The following is a 27,803-nucleotide window of genomic DNA, read 5'->3' on the forward strand; positions in this document are numbered from 1 at the left end:
TCAAAATTTGAAGCTATGATATAACATTTGAACCAAACCTGATCTCTGTTAAAAATCTTCACATGAAAGTCGTCCGATAAAAGGTTCGAATTTTGTTCGCCGTGGGAGATAGTATGCATGCTGCACAAAATCCTGACAAAATCATTTGTCAGACTATGGAATGCGAAAAAATACTTGTATGTCACAGCATCCTTACCACCCCTCCGAAGATTTGATGGTGCATCCTTACCACCCCTCCCAAGATTTGATTGTGCATCCCTTAGTGTATAACATTTAATGCTCCAGAAGGGCGGCGAAAGAAAGTGAGCGTCATGATAAGAGAGGGAGAGTTTTGTGTCGTTGAGCATTTCTCGACTGCCCAACGGGCGGCGCATTTCTAAGATAATCCGCCACCAGCTTTTTGCTTTCCAGCCTTCTCATTTGAGAATTCTCAGGGTTTTCGGTATCCTCATTTGGGTGACCAGACTGTCATCCGACGATCTAACGCCTTGCATGTCGTTGGTAAAACACCATCGTTCACCACGAAAGTCATCAGGGTAACAAAACAGTGACGTCAACTCCGCTGGGTTCAGGGGTCGGAAGGCAGCAAGGCGGTAGATCGTTTACACACACACGATCAAGATAGTGTATGAACGGCGATAACGGGCGAAGTACAGAATATCTCGGAGTGGTGTCCATAAGTTCAGCTTAAGGGTAAGTTTCTGTCATTTATCTACCATTTGGCGACGCGTTCGTCATAGACACCGTTTTTCAAAGTCAGTTCCTCGTTTATCAGCGTCAACTCAAGACTTATACCGTATCACAAAAACGCATTCTCGAAACGCTGCCAACTGCAGTCCGTTGAAGTGTGAATACAATATACCTTCAGCGTCATTGTGCTACGACCGGCAGCATCCTTCTTTTAATCATGAAAACATAAATATTGTATTACAAATTATTAAGATTTAAGATGTAGCAATTTACCCGATACCTTCCAAGTGTAATTATTTTAACAAATGAGCCATTCCTACTCTCAATGGAAAATAACTTTAAGATGTGCGTTTGTTGTACATGCTGAACGTGAGGACCGGAAGAGTATCGGCAACGGATAAGAAACTACATGGTCAAATTTTAGGTAATGTGAAATATGCAGAATGGGAAGGAAACAGTGGCTAACTAAGGGCTTCTTGAAATACTTGGCACAAAGTGTCACATAAATGCGACGGATACAATATCTCAAACGTTTTCCACGTCTAACCTCCGTCGCGCACACGCCACGTGAATTATGGTAATGTCCCGCTGGCATGACGAGACGGTAGTAATTGTAATTTTATTGACCTCCAGATTTCTGCATTCGATCAGCACGGCGTACAGACGGTATCGCACATCAACCTCAGGAGCGTTTGTACGTGCTTGGATGAACTCCCGTCAAATTAGCCCCACGATTAAATCTAGATTGTAATTCCATTTTGCCCTGACTATTCGTGATTTGCGGTGGCCCAGTCGATATTATCCACACGCTATCTGCATGTGTACTCCAATGATAGCGTTTCGGATCAATGACTGCAGCCGGGTTTTGTCACGAGTCGATATATCTCACAGAGTGTACGGGAGTACTACCATCATTACTGCTATCCTTTGTCTGTACCGCGCATCGATACCACTCGTTTTCTTCATCGATGTGTACTTAGCCCACTAAAGATCTTGTTATTTTTCACGTTAGCCAAAAAAACATATCAGATGACCGGCTCAGAGCGCAACCTTTACTTCTCTGCTTGTGAATTCTCAGTTGTGAACGAATTGAATACACAGCGTTGACACCGTCTCTTGTAACTGCCTCTCATGAACAGTTGCCCTACAGTTAAATCCATAAACGATTATTCACAATCTTACGTTTTTTACTATCTTCGCCCAGACAGTACCACTCAAAGTAAAGAACTAGCCATAGTTTGCGATATGTAAAGTCAATGTCTTACATGTAGCTCCGTTGGAATTCATACAATGGCTGAGCCCAGGCTCTTTCCATCGCCTTCCTACAGCACTCTGAATGACTATACCATGGCAATAATAGATTGGAAAACCGCCTGAAATATGCCAAACTATTGGGTTGATTCTGCTATATTGAAAATATGGTGAAAAACAGGACGTAGTAGACAGCGTTGGTAGGAATATAAAAAATCGTTAGTTCGGAAGATAAATTGATTTTTATTATCCGGGCAACGATTGATAATATGAATGAATTATGTTCGATGAATGGCTAATGAGGTAGATAAATTGATGAGTTGTTGAATCGAAGAAATGATTGGTTGTGCACAATACAGTCGCTCAGAGTAATGGCTCATTGAAACTTAATATCAATATGATTAGTGGTAGTGTGTGTAGTTGTAATAGTCGGGTTTATTGTTTTGGTAGCTTGTTTCGATAGATGGATGTACGGTTCTGTGGATGGATGGAATTCGATATTTAGGTGGACTGATCATCAATGATTTATTTGTTAATACGTGGTGAGTGGGCGGATGGATGTAAACGCGAATGGCGAATAATATAGACAATGGCACGGATAGACGGACAACGCTGGTTGGTATGACTAAACAGTATATACATGTATGTATGTATGTATGTATGTATGTATGTATGTATGTATGTATGTATGTATGTATGTATGTATGTATGTATGTATGTATGTATGTATGTATGTATGTATGTATGTATGTATGTATGTATGTATGTATGTATGTATGTATGTATGTATGTATGTATGTATGTATGTATGTATGTATGTATGTATGTATGTATGTATGTAATTGGGCCGTGCCATTTTGATTTCATATAAATAAATAAATAAATAAATAAATAAATAAATAAATAAATAAATAAATAAATAAATAAATAAATAAATGTATGAATGGATGTTTAGATGGCTGGATGCATGTTTACTGTGAGTTGATGGTTTGATTTACAGACGTAGTGAAATGATTGCACATTAACGATTTATAAAAAAAAAACATTTTAGGAGACAAACAAGTGAGAAAAATAGTTTTAAAATGTAGAATTGATATTTATCAGAAGAATATTTACTTGGAAAGTTTTTCGATCGATTTCCTTATCCTCACGCATTTCGAGCACGTGTATATTGACGGGCACCGGGCTGTTTATATCTGCACTGCAGCAAGAGCTGATCGAGTCGATTTGCAGGAGATGCATTGCCCGGATTGCAATGTAAAAGACTCACTCCTGCTCTGGAACAATGCTCGAAATTTGGTTGAAGTGTGCTTGCTGACGCAGACGGCCAATATTCAACACGACGTGTGTATACGTACTGAGTAAGCAATTTATTTCTCAATTCTTTTTTAAGAGAGCGGGTCATTTGTTCCGTATTGGCTTTACAAACGTAAAAACGAGACAATTTTACGATCATCGAGATATGACCTCAATCACCGCACATCAGAGGTAATTTCCGAGTGCGTTTGAGAAAAAAACAACAACATTAAGTCGACTGCAGAAACCATTAGGTTTGCCTTAGCAGCGCGTTGAAGTAGTCACGGCTACTGAAATGACCTTTTTACACAGCGCTAGAAAATGTGAAGATCTGACGCAGTTTCATCGCAACTTGGGAGCACAATGACACGTCTGTGTCCTTTGGGGTCTCTAGACACGTCTAATGACAATCCCATTAGATGCGAGACACTCGTTGGATGTTGCGATTATGTGCACGTAATTGATGTAATCGCAAGGACCCAGACGGAGATACGCACTCACATCCGAACAGCCTCGATTCTTTTTACACATCCGTTCCCAGGTGAGATCTCCGTCAGGTCAACCGCTCTTGTCGTGGAGTATTGACTTTTCGACAAATACAGTGGAATTTGATCGAGTGTCCGTTTTGCCTTGCAGAGCTCAACAAGTCTACATGTTGCTTATCATTAGAAAAGTAAACATTTGCAACAAATTCAGTCTTCGTCTTTGGTTGGTGTTAGATTACACCGCGCGGCAAAACGTTTCCCATACACTGTCTCGTCACGATCACTGCAGTCGTTTCAGCATGTCACTCACAAGCTTAACACTGCACTACATGCACATCACCAGTTTCCTTTTAGTGTTTACTTTTAAATTGGGAAAAAATTATGAAGAAACAAGTAAAGTCTTTAAAAAAACTTTTCTTCTCCTCTCGATGTCAGCAATCACGACAACAGTTCCTTCAGCATGTAGTGTGTAGCATTGCCAGTGCAGTCCACTCTATCAACAAGTTTGACACGATACAACACTGAATATTTTCAAGCAGAAAATGCTAAACACTCCTGCATGAAACTTTTTAATCCCGTTTTCTCTTTTGTCTCAGCTAAATGAAATTTTCTCAATTGACACTTCTCTGAGCTACAAAATAGACTTGAAGAAAAGTGTTGATTTTTCACATGCAAGTGCAATTCAATCATAGGGGGATTCAATCTCCGATGATGACGATGATGATGATTAAATATTTAAAAATGAAGATAAATAAACATATATTTGGACTCAGTAAATTTGTTGTTATTGTTGTTGTTATTGTTGTTGTCGTTGTTGATACTATTTGCAGAAAAGAACAAAGTATGCGCTGCAAATTTCAACACAGCCTAACTATACATGTGCGTCGCAAATTCAATACAGCCTAACTATACATGTGCGTTGCGAATTCAATACAGCCTAACTATACATGTGCGTTGCTGCCTAACTATACATGTGCGTTGCAAATTCAATACAGCCTAAAATGTGGCAATGAAGTGACACCCCTTGGGTAATGTTAGGCTGTATTGAATTTGCAACGCACATGTATAGTTAGGCAGCAACGCACATGTATAGTTAGGCAGCAACGCACATGTATAGTTAGGCTGTATTGAATTTGCAACGCACATGTATAGTTAGGCTGTATTGAATTTGCGACGCACATGTATAGTTAGGCTGTGTTGAAATTTGCAGCGCATACTTTGTTCTTTCTGCAAATAGTATCAACAACGACAACAACAATAACAACAACAATAACAACAAATTTACTGAGTCCAAATATATGTTTATTTATCTTCATTTTTAAATATTTAATCATCATCATCGTCATCATCGGAGATTGAATCCCCTATGATTCAATCAACACGGTACATTTTGCGCCATTGAATAACACACCCAGTGTTTCTGAAATAATTCACTGTATTTTGCACTTAATTTCCCTGACGACATCATACACGCCCAGCGTCAGTCCGGTTGATGTTGAGGATTGTTCGAGAAAAATATGCCAATGAGTTTTATCTGAGTTGTATTTCCCAAATCAAAGTACACAAAATAAAGAAAACTTTGATGATGTACAATAGCTATAGTGTTGCGTCAGCTTGTTGTGCATGAGTGGCATGCTGAAACGACTGCCATGATTGTAGACTAGACAGTGTATGGGAAACGTTCGCCGCGCGCTGTATAATCACATCAAAGACTCAATTTGTTGCAAATGTTTACTTTTCTAATGATAAGCAACATGTAGTAGACTTGTCGATCTCTGCAAGGCAAAACGGACACTCGATCAAATTCCACTGTAAAATCCACTCGGCTAAGTGTCGGGAGACGGACACTATTAGCAGTGCATAATTGCAGCCAAGCATGCTTTTGAATAGACAAACCCTTCCAACGAACTCTGAACGACACGATCGACTGACAACACGATTGTAACTAATTGGGGATAATTGGATTTTCATATTTTGCAAATTTCTCAAAAGTGTTAGGTGCCGTACAACTGAATGTTGCAATATCGCAAATTACTCATAAAAACAGTGTGTAATATAAAAAGAAAAGCAGATGAGATAACATTTGGAGATTAAATCGATATTACTTCACCATCCAATTATCCCAATTAGTTCCAATCGTAATATTCAAGAGGTGTGAGCAATAGTGCCAAAATAGAAACATTTAAAATTTTGCTTGTACTAATCAAGGAAATTTTAAACTCTTCATTTCCTCAAAAAACTAAAAATTGGGATCACAGTGGGTTAGAGAAGCGATTTCCTTAAAGCTGCAGATATTTGAAATTCCTGATGACCGCCATTCGAGATGATTATAGGTAAATCATTTGTTTACGATTTACCTGTAATTTAAGAGTGTGCATACTTAACGATCTCGGCGGGTTCTCAATCAAGAGTGAATTGTAGAATTGTCTAAAGTATCCCCAGGGCACACACTGTCATCACCATTAATTGGGCAATTCCAGGTGTAAAGCGTTGACCTCCATGGATTAATAGACGAGAGTCACGTGATTGATGGCAAGGTCTTCGGATTCAGCACGGTATCGTGTACGAGCCTTCGAAATTTGAAAAGAAACATAAAAAACTGAACGAAATCCCAGCAGTCTTCAAGACACTGAAGACGTTTTTTCGTCTTTTGTCTTCTATGCGTACATGTTGGACGGCAATGTTACTGCCGTCCTCATGGGTAATAGATAAATCCGTGCTGTATCACGTGATAAAAATCTGTATTGACTAAGAGGTGAACGACCAACACTGCAAATACATCAAAACGCATCCGAGACTAGCGTTAAATTGGGAGCGCCCCCTTCCCTCGTCTTTTTCTGATCTTTTCAAAACAGAATCTGTAAACTGTGATTAAATCGCGTGAATTTAAAAACGAAATGGTGACCTTTGTTGGTACGTACGTGCCCATGCATGAGAAATCATGCCATATATTGAAAAGCTACATGCTGATTTACATTTTATTTAATGGGATATTTCTGATTTTGATTCATTCGTGCTGGCTCCAGACCATATTTTGTGGTTCAATTTTGTGTTAAATTAGTAAGCCATCCCGTCAGCTAATCGCCGTATTTCTACCTGCCGTCATGTAAAGTAATTTTTGTTTCGTACATAAGGCCGCCAAGACACGTTTGTAATTTGTTCCCAGTGGTTAACAGAGTTTGAACAGAAATATATGCATCGTGAATGGAATGTTGCTATGGTGATCAGTGGAAAAATTCAATTGCGAGAGATCCGCTTTCATATCGCTCAGAAACATTATGTTCCACCACCGCAATAATGAGAAGGCTTTAATCCCCGCCGTTAATTCCATCTAGAGTAATTTTACCTGTAGCACTCGGTGCGTACAGCTATGATTTGGAGTTTATTTTACTCACATCTGTCCGTCCATGTAATTTACAAAAGAATCGAATTTCATCATGTACGGCAGGGACATTAATTACACCAAAAATGAGAACTTTAACTTATGACATGTTCACGTATAGTACATCTGATTCAATTGTGTCTAGGTCTAGCCTTTTTCCCACCGTAAACATTACACGCTTGGAAGATTTCAAATTGTGATTTATATGTCTGAGAATTAAAGACCAGCTAGGCCATTACGGACCTGTGGTAATAGCTTTTATAATCGATCGTGCGCTACGACATATTAACTTTCAGCATTCTGGGAAGATTGCATAGTTTGGATATGATTGCTGGTGCCATTGTCATTTAAAAATATAATTATTTTTGTGATGCTTTTCAAGTATGCAAGGAATGGCTTTCAGGTTTTTTAATCGAGTTGTGCGGGTACGTTAATGCCTCAAACAGAATTTATAGCCTCTCCTTGCTAAAGCAGATCAAAAGGTATTACAACCACGAGTGTTATATTTGTAAAGATATTTAAGCTTCAGGGACAACTTCACCGAAGTCTTTCTGATTTTGAAATAGCGTTGATAGACTTTCAATAAATAACACTTCGTGGACTGTATGTACAAATAGCAAATATGAGGCGAATATACCACGGGATGCTGTAGTTTCTTAAGGTAGTACGCACCTCAAAAAAGGCTTAAACCTTTGCTTAAACTTTCCGTAGGACACTTTGAACCATATCCTTGCCAATCAAGAGGGGTTACCATTCAAAATTCACTACCAGAGAAACGAATTACCAAATATTTCCCGACACCCGAAATTTTTAATGGCCGCCACTCTCTGATAATTAACGCTAAGGGGAAAATTGATTTTCAATTTTCACAAAAATAAGACGGTGAAAACTTTACTTACTCCATGAGTTTCAAAATAAGCCCTCACAAGTTGTACACCAAAAATGTACTGTAAAAGTTTGAGAGTCCGAACATCTGTCGCCGAGGCGCACTGTACCTTAATGTTTTCCAATGGCAGAAATATGTCTTTTACCAATGGGTAGACTTTTGGGCTCAAAGCCAGTGTTGAAATTTCCGGGATGTACAAGTTGAATTTGGGTAATTACTTCTTCTGTAATGTGACCATTTTGACCTAGTAAAACAATGACGTCATCACTTAATCATTCTGATGATTATGTGGTGACGTTAGTAATCAAATGATGTCCGTACACCGAGGGTAAATGACCCTTTCTCCGGTTAAACTATGATCGCTAGCCCCACACCAAAGCTCAAGGTGTATAGCTGATTTGTTTCTTTTTCAGAAATTGACGAGCTAACAGTACTTTTAGGGCACAAGTTATCATCACGTGCTTCTTGATGCAAAAGCAACCGTGAGACGGTAAAGATCACTGCTATACCGGTGGTAAAATACAAAAATGTCTCATGTCAATTTGCAATTTCATCAGACTGGGCCATCGTGTGCCTTTATATTCAGTAATTTGATTACCTGGTAGTATTATCGCCAACCGTAATTGGAAATACAAGGAAATTGCGGTACATGATAATATTATACTCAATTTTACGAACATTAATAACCCAAAGATAAATTTGTGTTTACGAGTCTGTTGCTGTAAGTTTATGCTCGGATGAAAATCGAGTCTTAAGTGGATGGCATATCTTTTCCCTATCACTGTATGGAAGCTAAATTGCGTTTGCATGAATATACTGTTGTCTGTTTCAATCACACAGCAATCGTGTTTGATCGCAATCAAATCATCGCTGCAAACTAATGTCACCAGTGTCAAGGTTAAAGCTTCGTCGCCACGGCTAGTTCTGAGATTTACGTTCATACAAAGAAATTAACTTTGAGCAACTCTGAGCCAGATAGATGAGCGCGAACCATTACACGGTCAGTGAAATATCCCAGAATCCTCCGTGGTATCCTCTGAAAACAATCCTAGGTCAAAGTCCGCTCCAAATATATTATTTCAAAGGCAGGATAGTCGAGCGGCCACAGCGAGGAAAGAGACTTAATTTGGGGAGTTTAAAGGACCCAACATAATTAAAGCTATGCCATATATTGTTTGAAAGATTGTTTTTCTCTGCTTTCCGATTATGAATGACGTAGGCCTACTCTCACTCGGACTGTGGCAGCGTTACCTTTCCGAAAAGAATGTGTCCCAAGTTTTACATTTTGACTACCCATGATTCGCTAATTGGTGAAAGAAGCGTTTTTTGAGTGGGCAATTCTCCGCTCGGCGTATATATTGCCACCAAAACAAAGAATGTTTTGTTGTACATGTATATTTTTCAATGCAATTTGTCATGTTCTAGACGTGTTATTTGCCAATAAGGTATTGGAAAGGACTCTGACGACACGTAAATTTTTACCCTAAAGCAATCAATTTGCTTTCTTTAAGGTATTTAATAACACACAATCTACATGAAGTGAGTGCCTTCAGCAGATGTAGGGATGTTGCATGCAAGATTTCGATTTAATTTGCAGCTAATGAATAAGCTAAGGAGTCGTTCAAGTTATGCCCATGGAGGTGTTTATCCTGTTGTCAATTGTGCCTCCAGCTTGACGAAAATTAGTTACCCAAACTCATTAATGTTGCGAACGCAAATTCAGAAGCCGAACATGAAAAATTACACTCCATTTAATTGTTGCATTATATTAAGTCGATGTGTTCATATTTTCATAGGATGGTAAACTACACGATTACGAAAATAAGAGCAACACAATGCTTGAATGTATTGTTGATTATAAACACAACTTTCTTTGGTGTTGTGAAAGGTCACGCATACAAAAGATGTATCATATGGGTTTACAGAAACTTTCATGATTTAAGAAACAAAAACTACTGGACTTAAATCCGTAAGAAATTGTATCGAAAACTGTCTTTTCCGCAGGTGATTGCCTTCTGGGCATTGTGGTAAAGATCGATGAGTCTGAACACTTCTTTCCAATATTTGATACGATTTTATAACGTAATATTGGTTAGCGGTGGTACAATTGAAAGATGAGGAGCGCCTCATTCAAAGTGGGTTTCCATGGTAGCACTGTCAGATATTGACAGTGAGGTAGTTTTATTTCAAAAAGTAAAACACAATAAACTTAAAAATGAAATATACCATAGTAATGTACGATGGGACCATTACACGTAAATTGGATTTCTAGCTGACTCTAATCTACCATTCACCTGATAGAGAACTGCACCGATTCTTGTGAGATAGCAATTTTATTGACAATATTGAAGATATTTTGATGAAACTCACACTGAATTCTTGGAAGGTTCAGAAACTTATATGAGCCAGCAAACTAAAAACTGCAGTGATTTTTACCGAGCTTTGTACGGAGTCTGGCAAGTTTGGTCACTCCGATATTTTTAAAGTGTGATGAGTTTCTGCTACGTACTTAATCTAAATGAAATTTACACAATTTTTAAAATTTCTGCCTATTTTTACAAACACAATATGTTTCATAGTCTGAAAATATTACTTGTTGACGTGAACTTGCGTAGATCTGCACATATTGAAATGTGTTTTAATTGACGTCTGTTTGTTCAAGTCTGAGGGATTTCGGAAAATTGTACACACTTCACAGTACCCGTTGTCAATTGCACGTGTGGTACTTTTAAATGTACGTGGTGGTTGTACAATACAAGATGTACAAATACCAAGGGTGAAGTCTCCATGCAACATTATCATGATAATTCCTCACTTTAAGCGAAGCCATAAAGCTTTCCTTGACAAAGGAATTCATGTCTGAAGAGAAAGTCTTAGTGAAAAACGGAATACTGGGTTTTCACCATACTTTCCCAGCCGATGGGCCTAAACAAAGGATCGGTAATCGATGATGGAACAAAAGTACATAAGGAAATGTCGAAAGTTATAATCATCAGTCAGAGAATAAAAGAAATAAAAACAAAGTAATAGGTTAGACTTCTGTATTGTAAGTCCTTAAGGTTTCTTCCAAACCCAGACAATTTTCAATAAGCCATCACAATGAAAGAAGCCACTGTTATAAAGAACATATGTCATTGATACTCGCTCGTCCGTCATCGTTTTCCAACAAAACGATTGATACGTCGGTGCAGCATGATTACATTTCTGTCGAGAAGATCGACAAAATCAGTATCTCTAAGTCAGCAAGGCGACAGAACGACGCGCGTCTGGGTGACTCGCAAAGCAAGGAACTCAAAGAAACGTCGATGTCTTCTGTCAGACTGATATGATCAGATGTGACTTGTGACCTGGTGACCTGATGGTGAATGCTCTGACTGTGTAGACTACCAGGCGGTATGGTCGAAGTATTCTGGTATCAGAAGCCGTTAACGACGCTCAAGACAACGCCAGTAGTAAATGATTAATGTTTCGGGTTCGGTTTGAACCCTGAAGCCTAGGCTTATCAGCGTTGCACGTCTGTTTGCCGCTGCCATCTCGGTCATTTTATCGCCGATGAGTGTATCGGTTCCCATGGGGATGATAAAACTGCTGTCCTCATACAGAGTTCATCACTTCATTCCCCGGTGCCTCATTTCGACCGCAGTCAGGCCCGGTGTTATACTTCCTGTAAACACAAAACAGAATTTTAGACCGACATAAAATTGAAATTTTCTATTGCTACCTGGTGGGGCAAAACAGCTTTTATGTCCCTACTTTGTAGTGAATTTAATTTCACTTCACTATCACCCATGATGGAACGAAATGTATTACACATGAAAACATGGACACATTTTCTGCAAGAAAACCCGTAACTCTGTACAGCATGCGTATCTCCATTTTCTCCAAATTTCAAGGCGACTAGAACAAGCCATGAATTTAATAGACCTTCACAAAGACGAGGAGCCAAATTTATGGTAAAACGCAGTTTTCCCTAAATTTGAGGAGAAATTTTACCCTTACGAAATTTTATCCTTTCACACTAAATTGTCACAATACGATGATTTATAACAACTTGAAAACGAGTTTTTTGAAACATACAACGACTTTTTACTTGAAATAATCACGCTCATTTCGACTGCAACTTAACATTTTTACTGTGGTCAATAAATTATCCGTTGATAGTCTACCGGTTGTGAAGGATTGAAACAAAGCGGCCTTTACATTTTAAGGTACCTTTGGAACTATTACTCACGGACTAAAGGTTCGCAATAACATTTAAATTTTAATCTCACTCGATCTTTTCTCGCTGTCAACTCTCTAATGACAACTGTTGATGACAAGAAACCATGTCTTTCCCCCGCTGTGTTCGCTGTGTTAATCCGTGTGTCCATAAATAGAAAAAGAAATAAATTTATCGACCCCAATAGTGAAATTCCTCAGAGAAAAACACATTGAAACCTCCCAGAGGACGATTTGCACATCTTAGGGATTTACTCTTTCAAAATAAATCACACTCTGGAGTTCAAAAAATGTACTCTGGGTCAAAGGTTAGAAACGTGACGCGCACAAGTCGTTCTCCCTGTATCGATCTCGTTTGCTGCGTTAAACATGGGAGCAATGCGATAAAAAAATCCGCTCGGCATATTGGGACACAGCCTGGAAGGTGTAAATTCTAATAAGCACACGGTGAGGTAAGTACACGGAGTAACCTTTGCCCCCCGCCAGAGGAAACTGACTTAAGTTTTCATGTAGCTAGCTGTTTGGACAAATTGGGCCACCGGTTGTAGAGCGTTGATTACTCTGAATCGAACCAGATACACTACATACTGTGTACATGCGTCATCTTTTGTGTGCAGTCGTGTTCCATATACCTCAATTTATTACTCCGCGAATGTTGGCTTTCTCTCAGGGCCGCTTTCTCAGGCACATGATGCATGAACGCGAAATGACGTATATAAACGACTAACTTATATATATCTGACAATAACCCAAGAAAATAAAAAATGATGATTAATAATGTCCTTTCTGTTCATTTATTGTCAAAGTAGGGAACAGTACGACTGATCATAGACAGATGACGCCAATGTTGTAGATATATGTATATGTGTGTGACACGTGTGAGCGTATATATATATATATATATATATATATATATATATATATATATATATATAATAAATACTTTATTGATCTCCGTAGAGAAATTTCAATATCTGCTTCAAAGCAATCCGGCAACAAAGAATAAAAAGTCAAACACGTTCACACACAAACATAACCAGATATGAACTGTAAATGCTCACGTGTTTCATTATATATTGAAGTTATGTGTAAATTTGAACCTTTGCCACATGTTTGCAACTTCATTGAAATTATTATGATCAACATAATGAACAATAATCACCGCCGATTAATTCTAAAAGGTCATGAAGTATACAAATATGTAATTAGCTGAAATAAAAATATTAACGTTATTTGACTGCTCTTATTGTATCACCACTTTATCTAGCAAGTGTAATTACCGTTGGCCAAGTCCTTCAAGCCATATATGCCGAGCTGTGAAAGCTCATTAGATATGCAAATTATAAATTAGCTGACATGAAAATGTGAAATGACTTTCGATATTGTTTTGACCTAGTACCTGGTATAATCATCAATGTACATAGCATGTTTTGCCAACTTTGATCAAGTAAATCCCGGTATATATCCCTAATAAGCAAAGTTAATTAAATATGTAAATTAGGAAGTGGCTTTAGTAAAAATACTTAGTGATTGTCAGTAATGTTGTATCATGGTATCTGCAATATGTGTAGCAAATTTTGTCAACTTTGGTCAAGTCAATTCAGATATATATCTCTAATTAGGAAAGTTCATTATATATGCAAATTGGGAATTGGCTGAAGATAAAATGCTTGATGACTTTCAATAATATTGTATTAATGAGTCTTTAATGTACATAGCAAGATTCATCAATTTTGATCAAGTCCATTCAGATAAATATCCCTAATTATGAAAATTCATTTAATATTAAAATTAGGTTTTGGCTGAAGTAAAAATGTCTTTTGACTTTCAATAATGTTATATCACAGTATCTTTGATGTATATAGTAAGTTTGAACAACTACAATCAAGTTAATTCAGATATATATCCCTAATTGGGAAAATTCATTAAATATGCAAATTCGGAATTGGCTGAAGTAAAAATGTTTAATGACTTTCAAAAATGTTGTACCATAGTGGCTTCAATACATGTAGCAAGTTTCATCAACTTTGGTCCAGTCATTTCAAATATATATTCCTAATTAACAAAGTTCATGAAATATGCAAATTAGGAATTGGCTGAAATTAAAACGCTTAATGGCTTTCAATAATGTTAAATCATAGTATCTTTAATATACATACCAAGTTTGGTTAATTTTGATCGAGTCAAATCAGACATATATCCCTAGTTAGGAAAGTTCATTAAATATGCAAATTAGCATTTATCTTTCATGTCACCCTTAATGGTTCCCACTGCTGATATATCTTGGTGTGATCAACATTTGTAGCAAATCTCATCAAATTGTGTGTATTCGTTTTTAATATATATCCATTTTTTTCTAAAATCACTATTTACGCAAATGAGCAAAAACTATGCCAGCCACACCCACCAAAAACTAATCAGTTCTTGCCATTTACTAACTGAATATATGTACCAGATTTGATTCTGATCTGATAAGCCGTTTTTGAGATAATGGACCAACAGACAGACAGACAGACAGACACACAGACGGACAGACAGACAGACATCGCTGCGACATATGCCCACGTGTGTAAAGACGTGAGCAAAAAATGTGACGAAAACAAACTTGGTTAAAAATCTGCTCTGCTTGATTTGAGATTGTAGTTTAAAACTCTTGGTATAAAGGAATGCTTAAAAACGCTGTGTGTGTGCAAAGGGCACTCTAAATCTACCACTTCTTTCGATACGATGACTATCAAATTCTTTGTACAAGGGATGTGTCTCATCACAGAGGATGGCATTTTATAAATCATTTTGTCTATGTAAATTTCATCAAATGAGCATAATTTCCGCCCGACCACTTTACTAGCATTTTTAATCACCTTTTCCAACCTAGTCTTCTCTTGGACTGAGATGTTACCACCCCAACAAACAGCTCCAATCATTTAGACACTTTGTACAGTAGATGAATAAAAAGTGTACAAAATACTAGGATTTATACCTCAAAATACCGTAATTTACGTAAGCAATACAGGTGTGGTTGAGCTTTTTTTAAGATATTTGAAGTGTTTTCCTTCCAGTTTAACTTATTGTCCAAAATTTGACCAAGATATCTGTAAGTGCACGCTCTGTATATATATATATATATATATATATATATATATATATATATATATATATATATATATATATATATATATATATATATATATATATCGGGTCTCATTTTAAAGATCTTGGAGTAAGAACAATTTTCAGCGGCATAGTTTTTCGAAAACCGCAAATTGTATTTTCCGATATGGAGATAAGACACGTCTGGCCATGGCTGTCATTTTGAATTTCAAATATCGGCAAATGTTAGGTTATTTGTTTCTCTAGTACCAAAATTCTCTCAGTGACCCCTGATTCTTATGCTTGATTTAGTAAGAGTGTGGTTGAAACTTTCATTGAAGAAAGTTGGGCAAATCAATTTTAAGTCTTTCGCTTTCCTGGCGCATGCTGCCTTAAAAGAACTTTACTCGGTGAACACAAGCATTCGGAAAGCAATCTTGGTAGGAGAGTGATTAAAAAATGGGGATGTGGATGGAGCACTGTAAAGACCGTCGAGGAAGTTTTCTTCAACTGCTTTCATAAACATTTGTTTGAGTGACCGGAGAGTAAAATCCATGTGGAATGTTACGGTAAAATGGTTTGCATACCCCGCCTACTACTCCTTAAAATCAAAACACAAGTTTGGAAAGCCAAGATATTTGCAACCTCATTCTGATCATTCCTTCTAAATACTTAGTTAATGCATCCCTCATAATTGAAATTGTCTTGTCTGACTTGCCTAACGTTTTCCAATAGTCTAGCGGTTCGTGCATCGCCCCCAAAAGATGTAATGGTAACATTGACATTGTAAACTATCTAAAAGGATAGACACTGATCATGAGTTTGCCAACAATGATATCATTGAAGATCAAAGCTCCATTATCAATGAAATGGTATACCTATTGATTGATTTTTCAGTATGTCTTCTTTTTTCTGTTTGTAAACTACTGTTTCTTGTTCAACTCCGAAACTTATGTTTAAATGCCTGGTGTGTACGCGTGTACGTTCATGATATAAAATATTAATGTTGACAACTGAATTTCAATCCTGACCAGAAGTCATTTATCTGCAGTGACATCACACACAACGCATTGTGCTGGAAATGTTGATACGCTACACATAACTGACTTTCTTGGCAGGAAAATAGAAACATGTCTTTTTTTTCAAAAGAAAAAAATAATGACCATAGTATCAAAACTTAAAGCTGATGTACATGTAGTTTAATGATGTAAAAACGGAGTCTGTAAGTTTTCAACCTGTATTAGAATGCTATCGGAGCTCAAAACTCGGCCGTTTAAACCATGCAAGGTATTAAGTGACTCAGTGCCAACTGGTAGGTCCGTAAAACTCTCTTGCGAACGTTGATCGCCGAATCGCCGAGGAGATATCCATACATCATTATTTTCCAGATAAATGATGTAAACAAACTTCGTGAGATTGAAATCGATACAGTTGCAATCGCCCAGTAATTCTCAGAAACAAATATAATTACCTATGTCTGGCACGCTTCACTCGATACACGGCTATTTGTCTGGTGTACGCCCCGCGGAGTGCAGACGTTGTCGAGGGCGAGACGTGACAGTAATGAATGTACACACGCTGTGCGATTTCTGCCGATATTCTCGTCTTCTTTTATTAAACCCCAGAGTAACGTACGTCTTCCAAAGACAGAATAGAAGATCGGGCAAGAGAATCATGAAACCGGTAAACAGTTAAGGTAGAACGCGCCTCGGGGACTCTCAAACTTTTACAATTCTTTTCTTATCTACCACTTGTTAGGAGTTCATTTTAAAGCTCTTGGTGAAAGAAAACTTTTTTACCGGCTTAGTTGTTCGAAACTCGAAAACGTTATTTTTCTCCATAGAGTTAACACAGGAATGGTGGCCATTTTGAATTTCAAATATAGGCAAATCTTGGGTTATTTGTTTCTCTAGTACCAAAATTTGCAGGATGAGCCACGATTTTTATTCTTGATTTTGAAAGAGAACGGTTGAAAGATTCCTTGAGGAAAGCTTTGACCAAAAGTCTTTCACTTTCGAGGCGCGAACAAACTTAATAAATGAAGATCAGAACCCAGAGATAGGGCATGAAACAGGACAACTTTGTCTGGTTTTTAATATTTCGAAAGAGTCATGCAGTTTGATTTTTTTCATTTCTTTCCCCCTAACCACTTCGGTATGAGATTACCTTACCATTTATGTTTACTTTCACTGACTGCAAAACACTTTCTCTTTTTAGCAATGCACTGGTATAAAAGGAAAGGCGGATCCACGTATCGAGACTACAAGAGCTAATATCACCGATTGTGAATAAAGTAGATTGTCTATTACCCGTTTGTTTCATGACACTGTGCTGTGATATTTGTGGAACACGTCAAAAGAGGACGGGGGTCAGATATGAATTTCAAGACTCGAAATATTGAAGGTAGATGACCAGAAATATTTTTTTCGTTTTGGCCTCAGCACGTCCAATAGGGTCTATTTCTGTTTTGAAAGGTCGAAGAAACCAGTGTGATGATATGTCAGAGTGGTGTATTTCAGTGGAGGCAAGACGTATTATTGGCTTAGTGTGCATGCGTAGAGAAGTCACCAACATCACGTGAGGGACTCTGTCAAGCTTTCATGGAGGGCATTTTCCCCGTCAGAGTAAAGTTTTATCGCACGTTGTATATTTTATTCAATTTGACCTGTCGTCTGGCTGCATCCCGAGTCCTATCTTTATGAAAATATTTATGAGTCTGAATACGAGCTAATCTTCCAAGGAATAGAATGATAGCAGATCCCTGAGCAATATTTGCTATCGTCTGAATTCCTTAAAGCTGTCCAGTCGACCTCTTGATCCATTTATCCATCTATGGTTGCAAGGAGAAGATTGTAGCATTCTGTATTCAGGCCAGACCCATTGAGCGACGCGGATTCCGTATATCGAGAGCATCGGCACGTTTGGTCTTTGTCTCACGGGTCAATGATTCTAACATGGACTGTGAGCCTTCCAGCGACGAAGACGAAATAAACATATGTCAGATTTAATGAGCGCAATTGCCTGGTGGTTAATTTTCTGCAACTGAATTTTATGTGGATCTGTATAAGATGCTTGACCTTTTTTACAATTCCCTGCTAATGGGGAAATTATTTGTGACTGTGTAGGCTTCGACAATGATGCAGCTTCGAAAGTGCAAGTGCCACTGAAAATTTGACGGTTGTCCTGTAATTTGTCAAAAAATGTGGAAAATATTTTCTCGTTAGTGTGGAAAATTTAACGCTGAAGTTAATGACATTTTCACTGACACAGAGAAGCTCGTTCAATAAGTCATAAAATAGATCGCCCAGAACATGAATTTAAAAATCGTGTACGACTTCAGAAGTCGTGTACTTGTTTCTGCGTCGTTCTCTTCGGTTTTATCTTAATAACATCTATGCATAAATCATGCAAATTAAGCGATGACGCAAATGTCAGAGGTCAGAAGTTTTCCTACCACAAAATGTCACAATTCTCTTCCTACGGTTCATTGATTTGCCTCAAAGACAGCATATGGACTTTATCAGCAGCAGTGATACAACTGAAATTGTCATAGTTTGAAACGTTGAGTTTTGAGGCGATTCCTAATATTTAAGGGAAACAGTCGTCGGAACTGCGCCTGTGCGACTTTCTTGTTTACTAACAATGTATTTCGTGCACAATATCTAGATACACCTCATCATCATAGCTGCAACATTTAAATTATACGATGTAGATTATGACAGACATGTTTTAACTTTCATCAGTCACCATTGTACCCTGGATACAGTGTTTACATTAGTCATATGGGTCCTATACGACCTTTGGGGACAGTTCCGACGACTGTATCCCTTTAAAATCTTGTCTCGCGTTGATTGCGCTTTGTACACAATGTCACAGATAATTTACTCTTTCAGGGACATGGATCATCCTGCTTCGAAAGCCTCCTGTTCGTGTGTCAGTTTCCATAGTTACAAACTGACTAGCTACAAAATAGTCGAGCCTTGTAGGGTATTTTACAAAACAATCAAGTGTGAAATTCAGAATGCGTAGGCCGATTTCCAATTTTCCAAGATTCGCAATAATACAGATCCGCTATAATCGGCGTTGTCAAGAAAACCGCTCTATTTCCTTTACTTTACAGAACGAGAGATTCGTTTCCAATTCTGTATGATATTGGAAGCAGAACACACGTTTTTTAACATGCTTCGTTTGCTTGTCATATTCTCTGAAGGGTAAACCGTAATCTTGTGTCTCTCGGCTATTTCTTCCCGATATAAAACCCTTATCTACCGTGCTGTTTTCAATTTCCCCTCCTTCACGTTTTATAGCGAATAACTCGACCACTCAAATGCGATAACTCGACCACTCAAACGTGATAAAGAATTTTTTTTCGTGTATCAACAACAGTAATAGCAGGCCATTAAAGTTGCCCAGTACTTTTGCACATTGACGCCATCATTGCGAGACGTATGTTTGCTAGTCGAGTGCGTGCCTCAGTACGTACGCGCCGATGAACCAACCGAACACGAAAGCTATGGAATAAACCAGGTATACCCGGTGGCGAACAGATTTATCGCCAGACTGCGTGTGAATGCAGGGACGAATTCTGCCCTTGTTGAATGAAAAATGATGTCAGCACACATGAAATGAAAGTACGATATGATCATGGTATTCGCGGAATGCTCGAGAAATCCGTCCCATGTCTTTGAGATAGCTGAAATAATTGGAAACTGTCTAATTCCATTCGATACAAAATTAATATCTAGACTCCTTGACATTTTTCGACTTCAAAAGCTTGAAGTCAAGGAATCGCTGACAGGTCGTGATGTCCGCTAGTCCCTGGCATACTTTATGTTGCTTATCACACTCTCAACCCAGTTGCTGTCGTTCGCCTACTATAGCACAACACATACAGTGAGATTTACAGAGGGGGGGGGGAGACCGTGTGATGATGAGAGAAAATTGCTATCCTTTTTTAAGTATTATTCAAATGTTTAATAATATCATTCTTGTTATCTAAGCATATTAAAAGGCGTATTCAATGATGGAGCGTTGAGAAATGCGGTATCCAATATTTTCACAGTGACTTGTTCGAATGAATGATATTTCTGAATTTTTAGGTCTATGAGTGAAAATGCGCATATTTCGTCTAAGCTGATACAGAGTTAATGTCATATATATGAATAAATAACTTTTAATTAACCTCGCTGAAGAGTTAAAGTACTTTGCAAATAAAAAAGAAGGAAAAATCAGTGATGCATTCCAATCATGATCATTGCCCGGGAAGTCTCGCTGAGAAGAATTTTCGCTGTGTACTGACAACAAGTCAACGGCCTCAAAGCGAGAGACATAATCTGATTGTGCACATGATGACAGCGTGTGGAAAGAAGGCCAGGAAACTTCGTATTTCTCTTTTACTTTGTAACTTGCCCTTTTGAATTTGTTCATGTAATCAACATTGCATTAGGGATTTCATTGCGTATTTGATGATTAAATTCTTTTCAAAGGATTTGTTTTTAAAAAGTCGAATAAATGTATAAAAAAATCTTATTTTCGACCAAAACGAGTCTTGCACTAATCCACTGAAGCTTTGAGAGGAGCACACGATGTTTCGGATAATAAGGAAAGCCACTGTGACGCGAATCAAACGTGTTTATACCAGCCAGTGGATTACACCTAATATCTTGATTTTTAAATAACTCAATTCGTATTACCTTCCCCTGGATACAAGACTCAAAGGAACAAACAGAGAATCCACACATTGATTGCATGCCGGCAAAAACATGTACTTGGCACCGATTGGCCATGCGAGGTAAACGACTGACGTTAAACCAAGAAGCTGTGCGTCACTAATAGAGGCCAACAATTAATGCAATAATCCTTTGCCATGACCTTCTCGAAATTGCCAATCTCGGGTCTATGGGTATATTAACTGCCTTCAAGACGCAGACGGCAATGACCGCATCAGTGATTTGACCCGTTAGCATTGACCATTAAATATTTGACAGCCGATGTAACCTTGAACTAAACAAATTGGATTAGCAGTAAGTACGCTTGACTGGAAGATGATGCTGACTACATGCCAGAGAAAATTGGCAAATAATATAAGGCCAGGTGTATCTTTTGAATTAACTGTTTATAAAACATTGGACATATGTGCTCTGTAAATTGTGGCTTAGATTTAAACGATAACGTAATTTGTCTGCGGACAGGGATGGAGTGTTCAGTCGCTGAAGAGTGAAATGCTGAGGTGATAGAGGGCGCCGTTCACAGAAATGAATTATGTAGAGCTCGAGGGTTTTCGCAAAAGGTAGCACTGCGTTTATGATTTGCACAAAAAATAATGTAACTGTGGAAAGAAATATTTTGTAAATAGCTCTATAAGGATTGAATAGACAATACTTCCGGATGAGTGTTCTTGTGAGTTAATTGCGATGAATATTTTATGCCAGTAGATTTTGGTAATCTTCTTTATTTCAGACAGGAAATCTCGGAATCACTTGTCCGATTGCTTCTGTAGATCTGTTCATGACAAAACTAATAATGTTTGTTAGCTTTGATCAGTAATTATGACCAAAATGGCATTCAAGCGATATGACCGCGATCTTCGAATTATTGACCTGGCAGACAGGAGCGCACAACGTACAGCATTAACTTTCCTGAACAACATTCAGAGCTAAAGAGATACGAGAGATGACGACCGTGTAATTTGAAATTAACAGTTTTCGATTTACAGACAAAGGTATCAAATTCGCGATGCTCTGAGAGGTCAAATCACAAAAATATATCTTGTTTCGACGATAACGGATTGTGAACACAGCCGTCTGGTCGGAACATGTTCACTCTAGATCTGAAATTTATTCTTCCTACGCTTTCAGTACGACCTAAAAGGTCAAACTCTGTCATCCAACTGAAAAGCAACCCATCAGTTGTTGAAAATAACTACGCTGCCCTCAAAGTTTCGAGTATTTTCTTTGCACCTCTCTTCATCGTATTTGAAATAAGTACATTCGATTTCATGCGTTCTTCTTATGCAGGAACCACAAGTCGATTAAAAAGGTCAAGTCATGTCTACATTGCCCTCGCTACTCCAGGAGATCGTAACAGCTACGGCGGTACCACAGTCATCTTCCGAGGAAGACACGCCCGGGGGCGTGTGCCCAGATTGGTCTGAACCGCATCACGCCTTATTCCAAGTCGGTCACCTGACCTTAGTCGTTGCCCTGGTAACGCCGACCATCTTTCAACACCATGCGTTATTCCTGAGAGTTGTCCTGGTATTCGCTTTTCTGTTTCTGTACCTGTGGGCCATCACTGTGTCTTGCATGCCGGACTTCTTCGGCTGGAACCTGGTTTTCTTTATCGTGAACATCGCACAGGTTGTCCGGATTGTGTACTCCTTCTGGCCCGTTGGCTTGGACATCGAACTGGAGAGCACCTACGACTCGCTCTTCAAGCCGCTTCAAATGCCTAGATCCAACTTCAAGAACCTTTCTAAGCACGGATGTATGTTCTCGCTGAAGAAAGGAGATTTTTACGCTATAGAGTTCAAAACCGCGGCCGACGAAAGGCTGTCAATTCTCCTGTCGGGAAGGTAAATGTAAATGTATTGAGGTGGTATGTGCCTTGGATACAGATATTCGGATTCTCAAATTTAAACAATTCTTTTCTGATCTACTAATTGTGGGGGCTCATTTTAAAGCTCTTGGCGTAAGAAAAATTTCACGGTCTTACTGTTTTGAAACTCGAAAGTTTTTTATTTTTCTCTCTAGAGTTAACACAGGCATGGCGGCCATTTTGAATTCCAATTATCAGTAAATTTTTTGTTGTTTGTTTCTCCAGCACCAAAATTTGCTTGGTGACCCCGATTTTTATTCTTGATTTTGAAGGAGAATAGCTGAAAGATTCCTTGAGGAAAGTTTGAGCAAAAGTTTAACCCTTTCACTTTCGAGGCGCATACTTCTTTAAATGAAATTCAGTGCACGCGTAATTTATCACCTTTCACCTTTTGGCCCTCAAGACAGCTTTGCGTGGAAACGTTATCTTTTATCAAACTGATTGATCGCACTTATGCGAGAAATTTATGTAAACCGCGAGAAGCGATGTCAACGTTAGAACATTGAGATAAAATCCCACGCGGGTCAATAAGTCACTCGGAGCGACGACTGATTAATTGCTTGACAATTAAAAAAGAAATTAATCACGGAACAAGAACCTACTTCTGTATAACGAACTAGCTGTCTTAACACCTGATCATAGAGGAATTTGAGATCTAAGAACCATTAGGCCAATTTCAAGAAGTCGGTCTAACGATGTATGCCGAGACGTCAGGGCTTAGCAGTTAAATAGTAACTGGGTATTCTGGGACCGCGAACACTAATTTTCATATCATTTTTTTTTCAAATTTCCTCTGAAGTAAAGTCTCAAAAATGTATTTGTTCGGAAATGAGTAAATATCTGTCTGTAACAAACAGAAATCTCAGGATATAGAAATCTTCGGGTAAACACAGACAAATTCCCCTAGCCTTATCAAAGACTTTCTTCACAGATGGCGTGCGTTTCAAGCTTTCCATTTTCACATGCATTATGTACATGATGATTAAAGGTAACGACGGACTAGTTTTGCTTGCCCGATCTTTAACCTGCCCTTACTCTTAGACAGTTTCAGCCCTAATGACTTTCTGGTCTCAGGTTACATGCAGTTGGTCGCCGCTTGGCTACTTGTAGCAGCACACTTAATAGTACGCTGGGTAAAATGTGACGAGAGCGAAGGTTCGAGGACTGGCAAGCGAGACTGATGATGAAAATGGTAGAAATGCAATCATTATCCTCATGAACATAAGAGTAAAAAAAGATTGGAAGAGTCCAATTTCTGCTCTTGTAGAGATTTTTTTCTTTAATTCAACACGATCTGCTGTTTTCATGACGAGGTTTTAGTCAGTTTGCGGATAGCAACGAAGTCATAGTTACTTCCTAGAGGTATTGTACACTTTCAAAACAAACATAGTTCCACAGCCTTGCTTTAAATTTTAATCTTTTAGAACAGTCTTCACCATTTTTTTTCGCAAATGCCGCCTGCGGCGAATTTCAGTATTTATCTGGGATTTGTTTTTCCCCTCAGCGTTCGCGTCACTAGTGATGACATTTACCTGCACACCGTCAAACCGAACGAGTTTCTCGACGCTCCAGAATGGGAATCTTGCAAATCAGGATACGGAGACGTGTTTCAGGTAAGCTACAAAACGAGTCTTCGGAAAAATAAAACGCTGTCTCCGCTGGAAAGGGGTTTCGATATTTTTAAACACTGATTGGTTTTCACTAGCTCAGATGGCAGTAGAGCGAATTGACATGTTTGACTAACTGACTGACTGACTGAATGAATGAATGACATAATAAATAAACGAATTGATAAACGTATGAGAACACTGTCGGTAGATTTTGACCGGCGTGCGCAGGAAGTAAAGATAAAATGACATCACAATGGCAGGTATTTGTTGTGTAGTGATTTTTTCAGAAGGTATAAAGACAGTGGGTTGGAGAAATTCCTAATCAAGGTATTAATGCTAATAAACCTTTCACTAAAAATGCTTTTGTATCAGGTCTGTCAAAATCTGCCGACTATATTTGCCATGGAATCAATCAGTCAACAATGAATGAATGAATGAATGAATGAATGAATGAATGAATGAATGAATGAATGAAAGAGTGCGTGAGTGAGAGAGTTGGTGACTGAATGAGTGAGTGGATTGATGGATGGAAGTAGACGTCTTCCTTCACGGGACGATTGAAAATATGAAGGTTTGGTTTGTCCTCTTTGACCTCAGGTGACCTTGACGGCGTTGGAAGATTGCAGATACATCTCCTGGCCACGTAAGAATCTAGAAAGTCATTTGAAAAAGCATCAGTTCACCAAGGCCATTCTGAACAGCCTCATCGGGAAGGACGTGTCTAGGAAACTGTTCGCCATGAACGAGTATGTGGTTCATCTGGACGAGGCTACGCCAAAGAACGACGATTTCAACGATATCGACGGCATCAACATCGGCGTCTCGTCCCTCAGCCATCTTACACAGTGGTCACAGCTACAGAGAGGAAACAGCGTGGTTTCATCCGATCTAGGCGAGTGACATGGATGACGTGTGCGTTTACTTCTCTTGTTAGAAATTAAAACAAAATGCTTCATTGGCTGACTATATGTATGTATGTATGTATGTATGTATGTATGTATGTATGTATGTATGTATGTATGTATGTATGTATGTATGTATGTCATCTTCCCTTTCAAAACTAAAATATTGCATTTATTCTTCAATTTGAAGCTAAGCATACCATATGACACAAACGTTTGATGAAGATATAAAAGTGTAGCATCGAGTTATATGAATGTTAATCGATTAATGTATCCATTTGTGTATTTATTATTCATTTAAGGACCTATTTCCGAGCAGAGTGAAAGTTCCGGCGAAGCTGTCCAATCGAATGAAGGAATGAAGAAAACCATGTGACTGATGGATGATGGACTAAAACTGACATGAAAATGGATCAACTCTGTCGTTCGCCATTTTCTCACGGACTGCCTTGGAGTTCCTTGTACATGCAGAAGTGGAACTGAAGAACGCCTCAGTAACATTACTGGCTGTTTTACATGTAAATAGCTGACAGTACAAGTGTATTTTAATTTCTCTCTCATAAATGCTGTTAAGTCCCAATAATGACAGTCGGGTAAACCTACCGACACTTGTAGTTTTCCCATAGCATGTACATCTGCCCGATTTCACAGAGTTATGTATAATACGGGACAACACCCTGACAACACATTTGCCTACTGTTGATTTTCAAAACATATCTTTCCGTTCATAGGTGTACGAAAGACCCTGACACAACTGCTTGTATTTTCTCCAGACGCGTATCTTTACATTAGTCCTAAACTCTGCCCATGTAATATCAGATAACCGTCACACCAATGACACAAATCTCGCTTGAAGGATCTTTGATACGTAACTCGAGGATGATTGTGGTGTATGGCCATCACGTGTGTTGTGGCCCACCTCCCAACCGTCTCACTGAAATACTGAACAGCTATTTCGGTACAAAATGAGTATGTCTCAAGTCAACAGTCCTAATCTGCGTGACAATGGTTAAGTCCACAAGTACCAGGTGTCTATATAGACGTTTTGTTTTAGCTTTTATTGGCCGTTTTCTGTTCCCAGTTGTCTAAAAGTTTTCTATCAAAGCAGAATGGAATATGGTGCTCCATAGATAATTATAATTAGTTCTAGTAGCATTATGATTATGCTTGCCATTATGGACTTTGCACTCCGTGGGATCATTTCAGTATGTTTACTGCTTGTTTTCAACTGAGTATAATGTTGTGACTGTCAATCACTTAAAAAAACATTCTGCATTCTTTGAATTCATTATTCCAGTATTAAATTTTGAAGATGTCCACGTGAGAGGACACCACGGGACCTGTTGCTATAGTTACAGCTGTTACCATCCCAATATCCATCATGGGATGAGCATTTGGTTGTGTTCGTGCTTGTTTGTTAGTTAGTTTGTTTGTTTGTTTGTTTATTTGTTTATTTGTTTAAAGAGCAGCAGTCCTATTATACAAGTTGTTTTGTTGTATTATTTAGGAACATTTGTGAAGTAAATACGATTAAATTGTACCTAAGTTATGAAAGCCGAGTACGAGTTTCACATTCACTTTTGTAGATACCGGATGACATGTACAGTATAATGCGTCAAATTGTTAATGAAATATAGTTGATATGAATACAGTTTGATAGAAATACATACATTATGTCAAATCCTGAAAAACAACACTCCTTGAAACCTGTTCAATGTAATGAGAAGCTACTTAGCAAAGGGAACAAGCTTCACCTTGCTGGATCATTATAAGTAATGTAGAAACAACATTGTTTTGCTAAAAAGCCATCATTTTCAGATTCGCAATCGACGTTTCAGTAGTTTCTGGCTGACAAGTGAGTTCAGGTAAGGTCAGTTATAACATGGAATGTCAACGTGGTACAAGCGGTTAGGGTAATTAGAATTTTTCATTGTTTCTGCATATGAAAGTTATTCAAAAGTTATAAAACAAAGAAATCAATTCAACTAAGAACGCTTTATCAGCAAAGGTGTTGATTCTTAAAAATGAAAAAACAATTCCAATGTGATTTTTTTAAATACCAACGTTCAGCACATTAATATTTTCTTTATAGTGACCAACTGAAACTTTTGATGACTCTTTTGAACCTGAGGACAGGAACATCATTAAAAACATACTGAATTCTAACTGTGCAACGACAAACAACCCTATACCATAAGATTAAAGGCAGCACAGTGGGGCCCAAATATTACCTCTTCGACACCTTAGTTTACCTTTACTTTGAGCGTCAACAATCGTGATGTAGTTTGATTTGAGTTTGACACGGCCTTACTTGTAGTTGAAGCATAATTATTGCGCAACTGCATTTAACATTTAATGCTAACCCGAACCGTTGCTTCATCAACTATATAGATCATG

General features: G+C 38.2%; 1 protein-coding gene across 3 annotated transcripts; it reads left to right on the forward strand.

The window, feature by feature from the left end:
- The first annotated feature begins 275 nt into the window (after positions 1 to 275).
- LOC139131493 (blood vessel epicardial substance-like) lies at positions 276 to 26,960 on the forward strand. Of its 3 annotated transcripts, none has more exons than XM_070697567.1 (5): positions 276 to 693; positions 22,315 to 22,871; positions 24,399 to 24,507; positions 25,102 to 25,416; positions 25,709 to 26,960. In XM_070697567.1, the coding sequence occupies exons 2-4, from the start codon at positions 22,345 to 22,347 to the stop codon at positions 25,402 to 25,404; spliced, it is 939 nt and encodes a 312-aa protein (XP_070553668.1). In that variant the 5' UTR covers positions 276 to 693; positions 22,315 to 22,344; the 3' UTR covers positions 25,405 to 25,416; positions 25,709 to 26,960. The 3 variants fall into 3 exon arrangements, with proteins under 3 accessions (XP_070553668.1, XP_070553669.1, XP_070553670.1); XM_070697568.1 differs by lacking the exon at positions 276 to 693 and adding an exon at positions 12,545 to 12,660; XM_070697569.1 differs by lacking the exon at positions 276 to 693 and adding an exon at positions 17,575 to 17,701.
- Positions 26,961 to 27,803: the final 843 nt, after the last annotated feature.

This window comes from Ptychodera flava, chromosome 4 (assembly GCF_041260155.1).
Source record: "Ptychodera flava strain L36383 chromosome 4, AS_Pfla_20210202, whole genome shotgun sequence".
Classification (NCBI taxonomy): Eukaryota; Metazoa; Hemichordata; class Enteropneusta; family Ptychoderidae; genus Ptychodera; species Ptychodera flava.

Coding starts and splice junctions, on each gene's coding strand:
- LOC139131493 (XM_070697567.1), top strand. CDS start 22,345: ATGTCTACATTGCCCTCGCTACTCCAGGAGATCGTAACAGCTACGGCG. Junction 22,872..24,398: donor TCAATTCTCCTGTCGGGAAG/GTAAATGTAAAT, acceptor TTTTCCCCTCAG/CGTTCGCGTCACTAGTGATG. Junction 24,508..25,101: donor GATACGGAGACGTGTTTCAG/GTAAGCTACAAA, acceptor CTTTGACCTCAG/GTGACCTTGACGGCGTTGGA.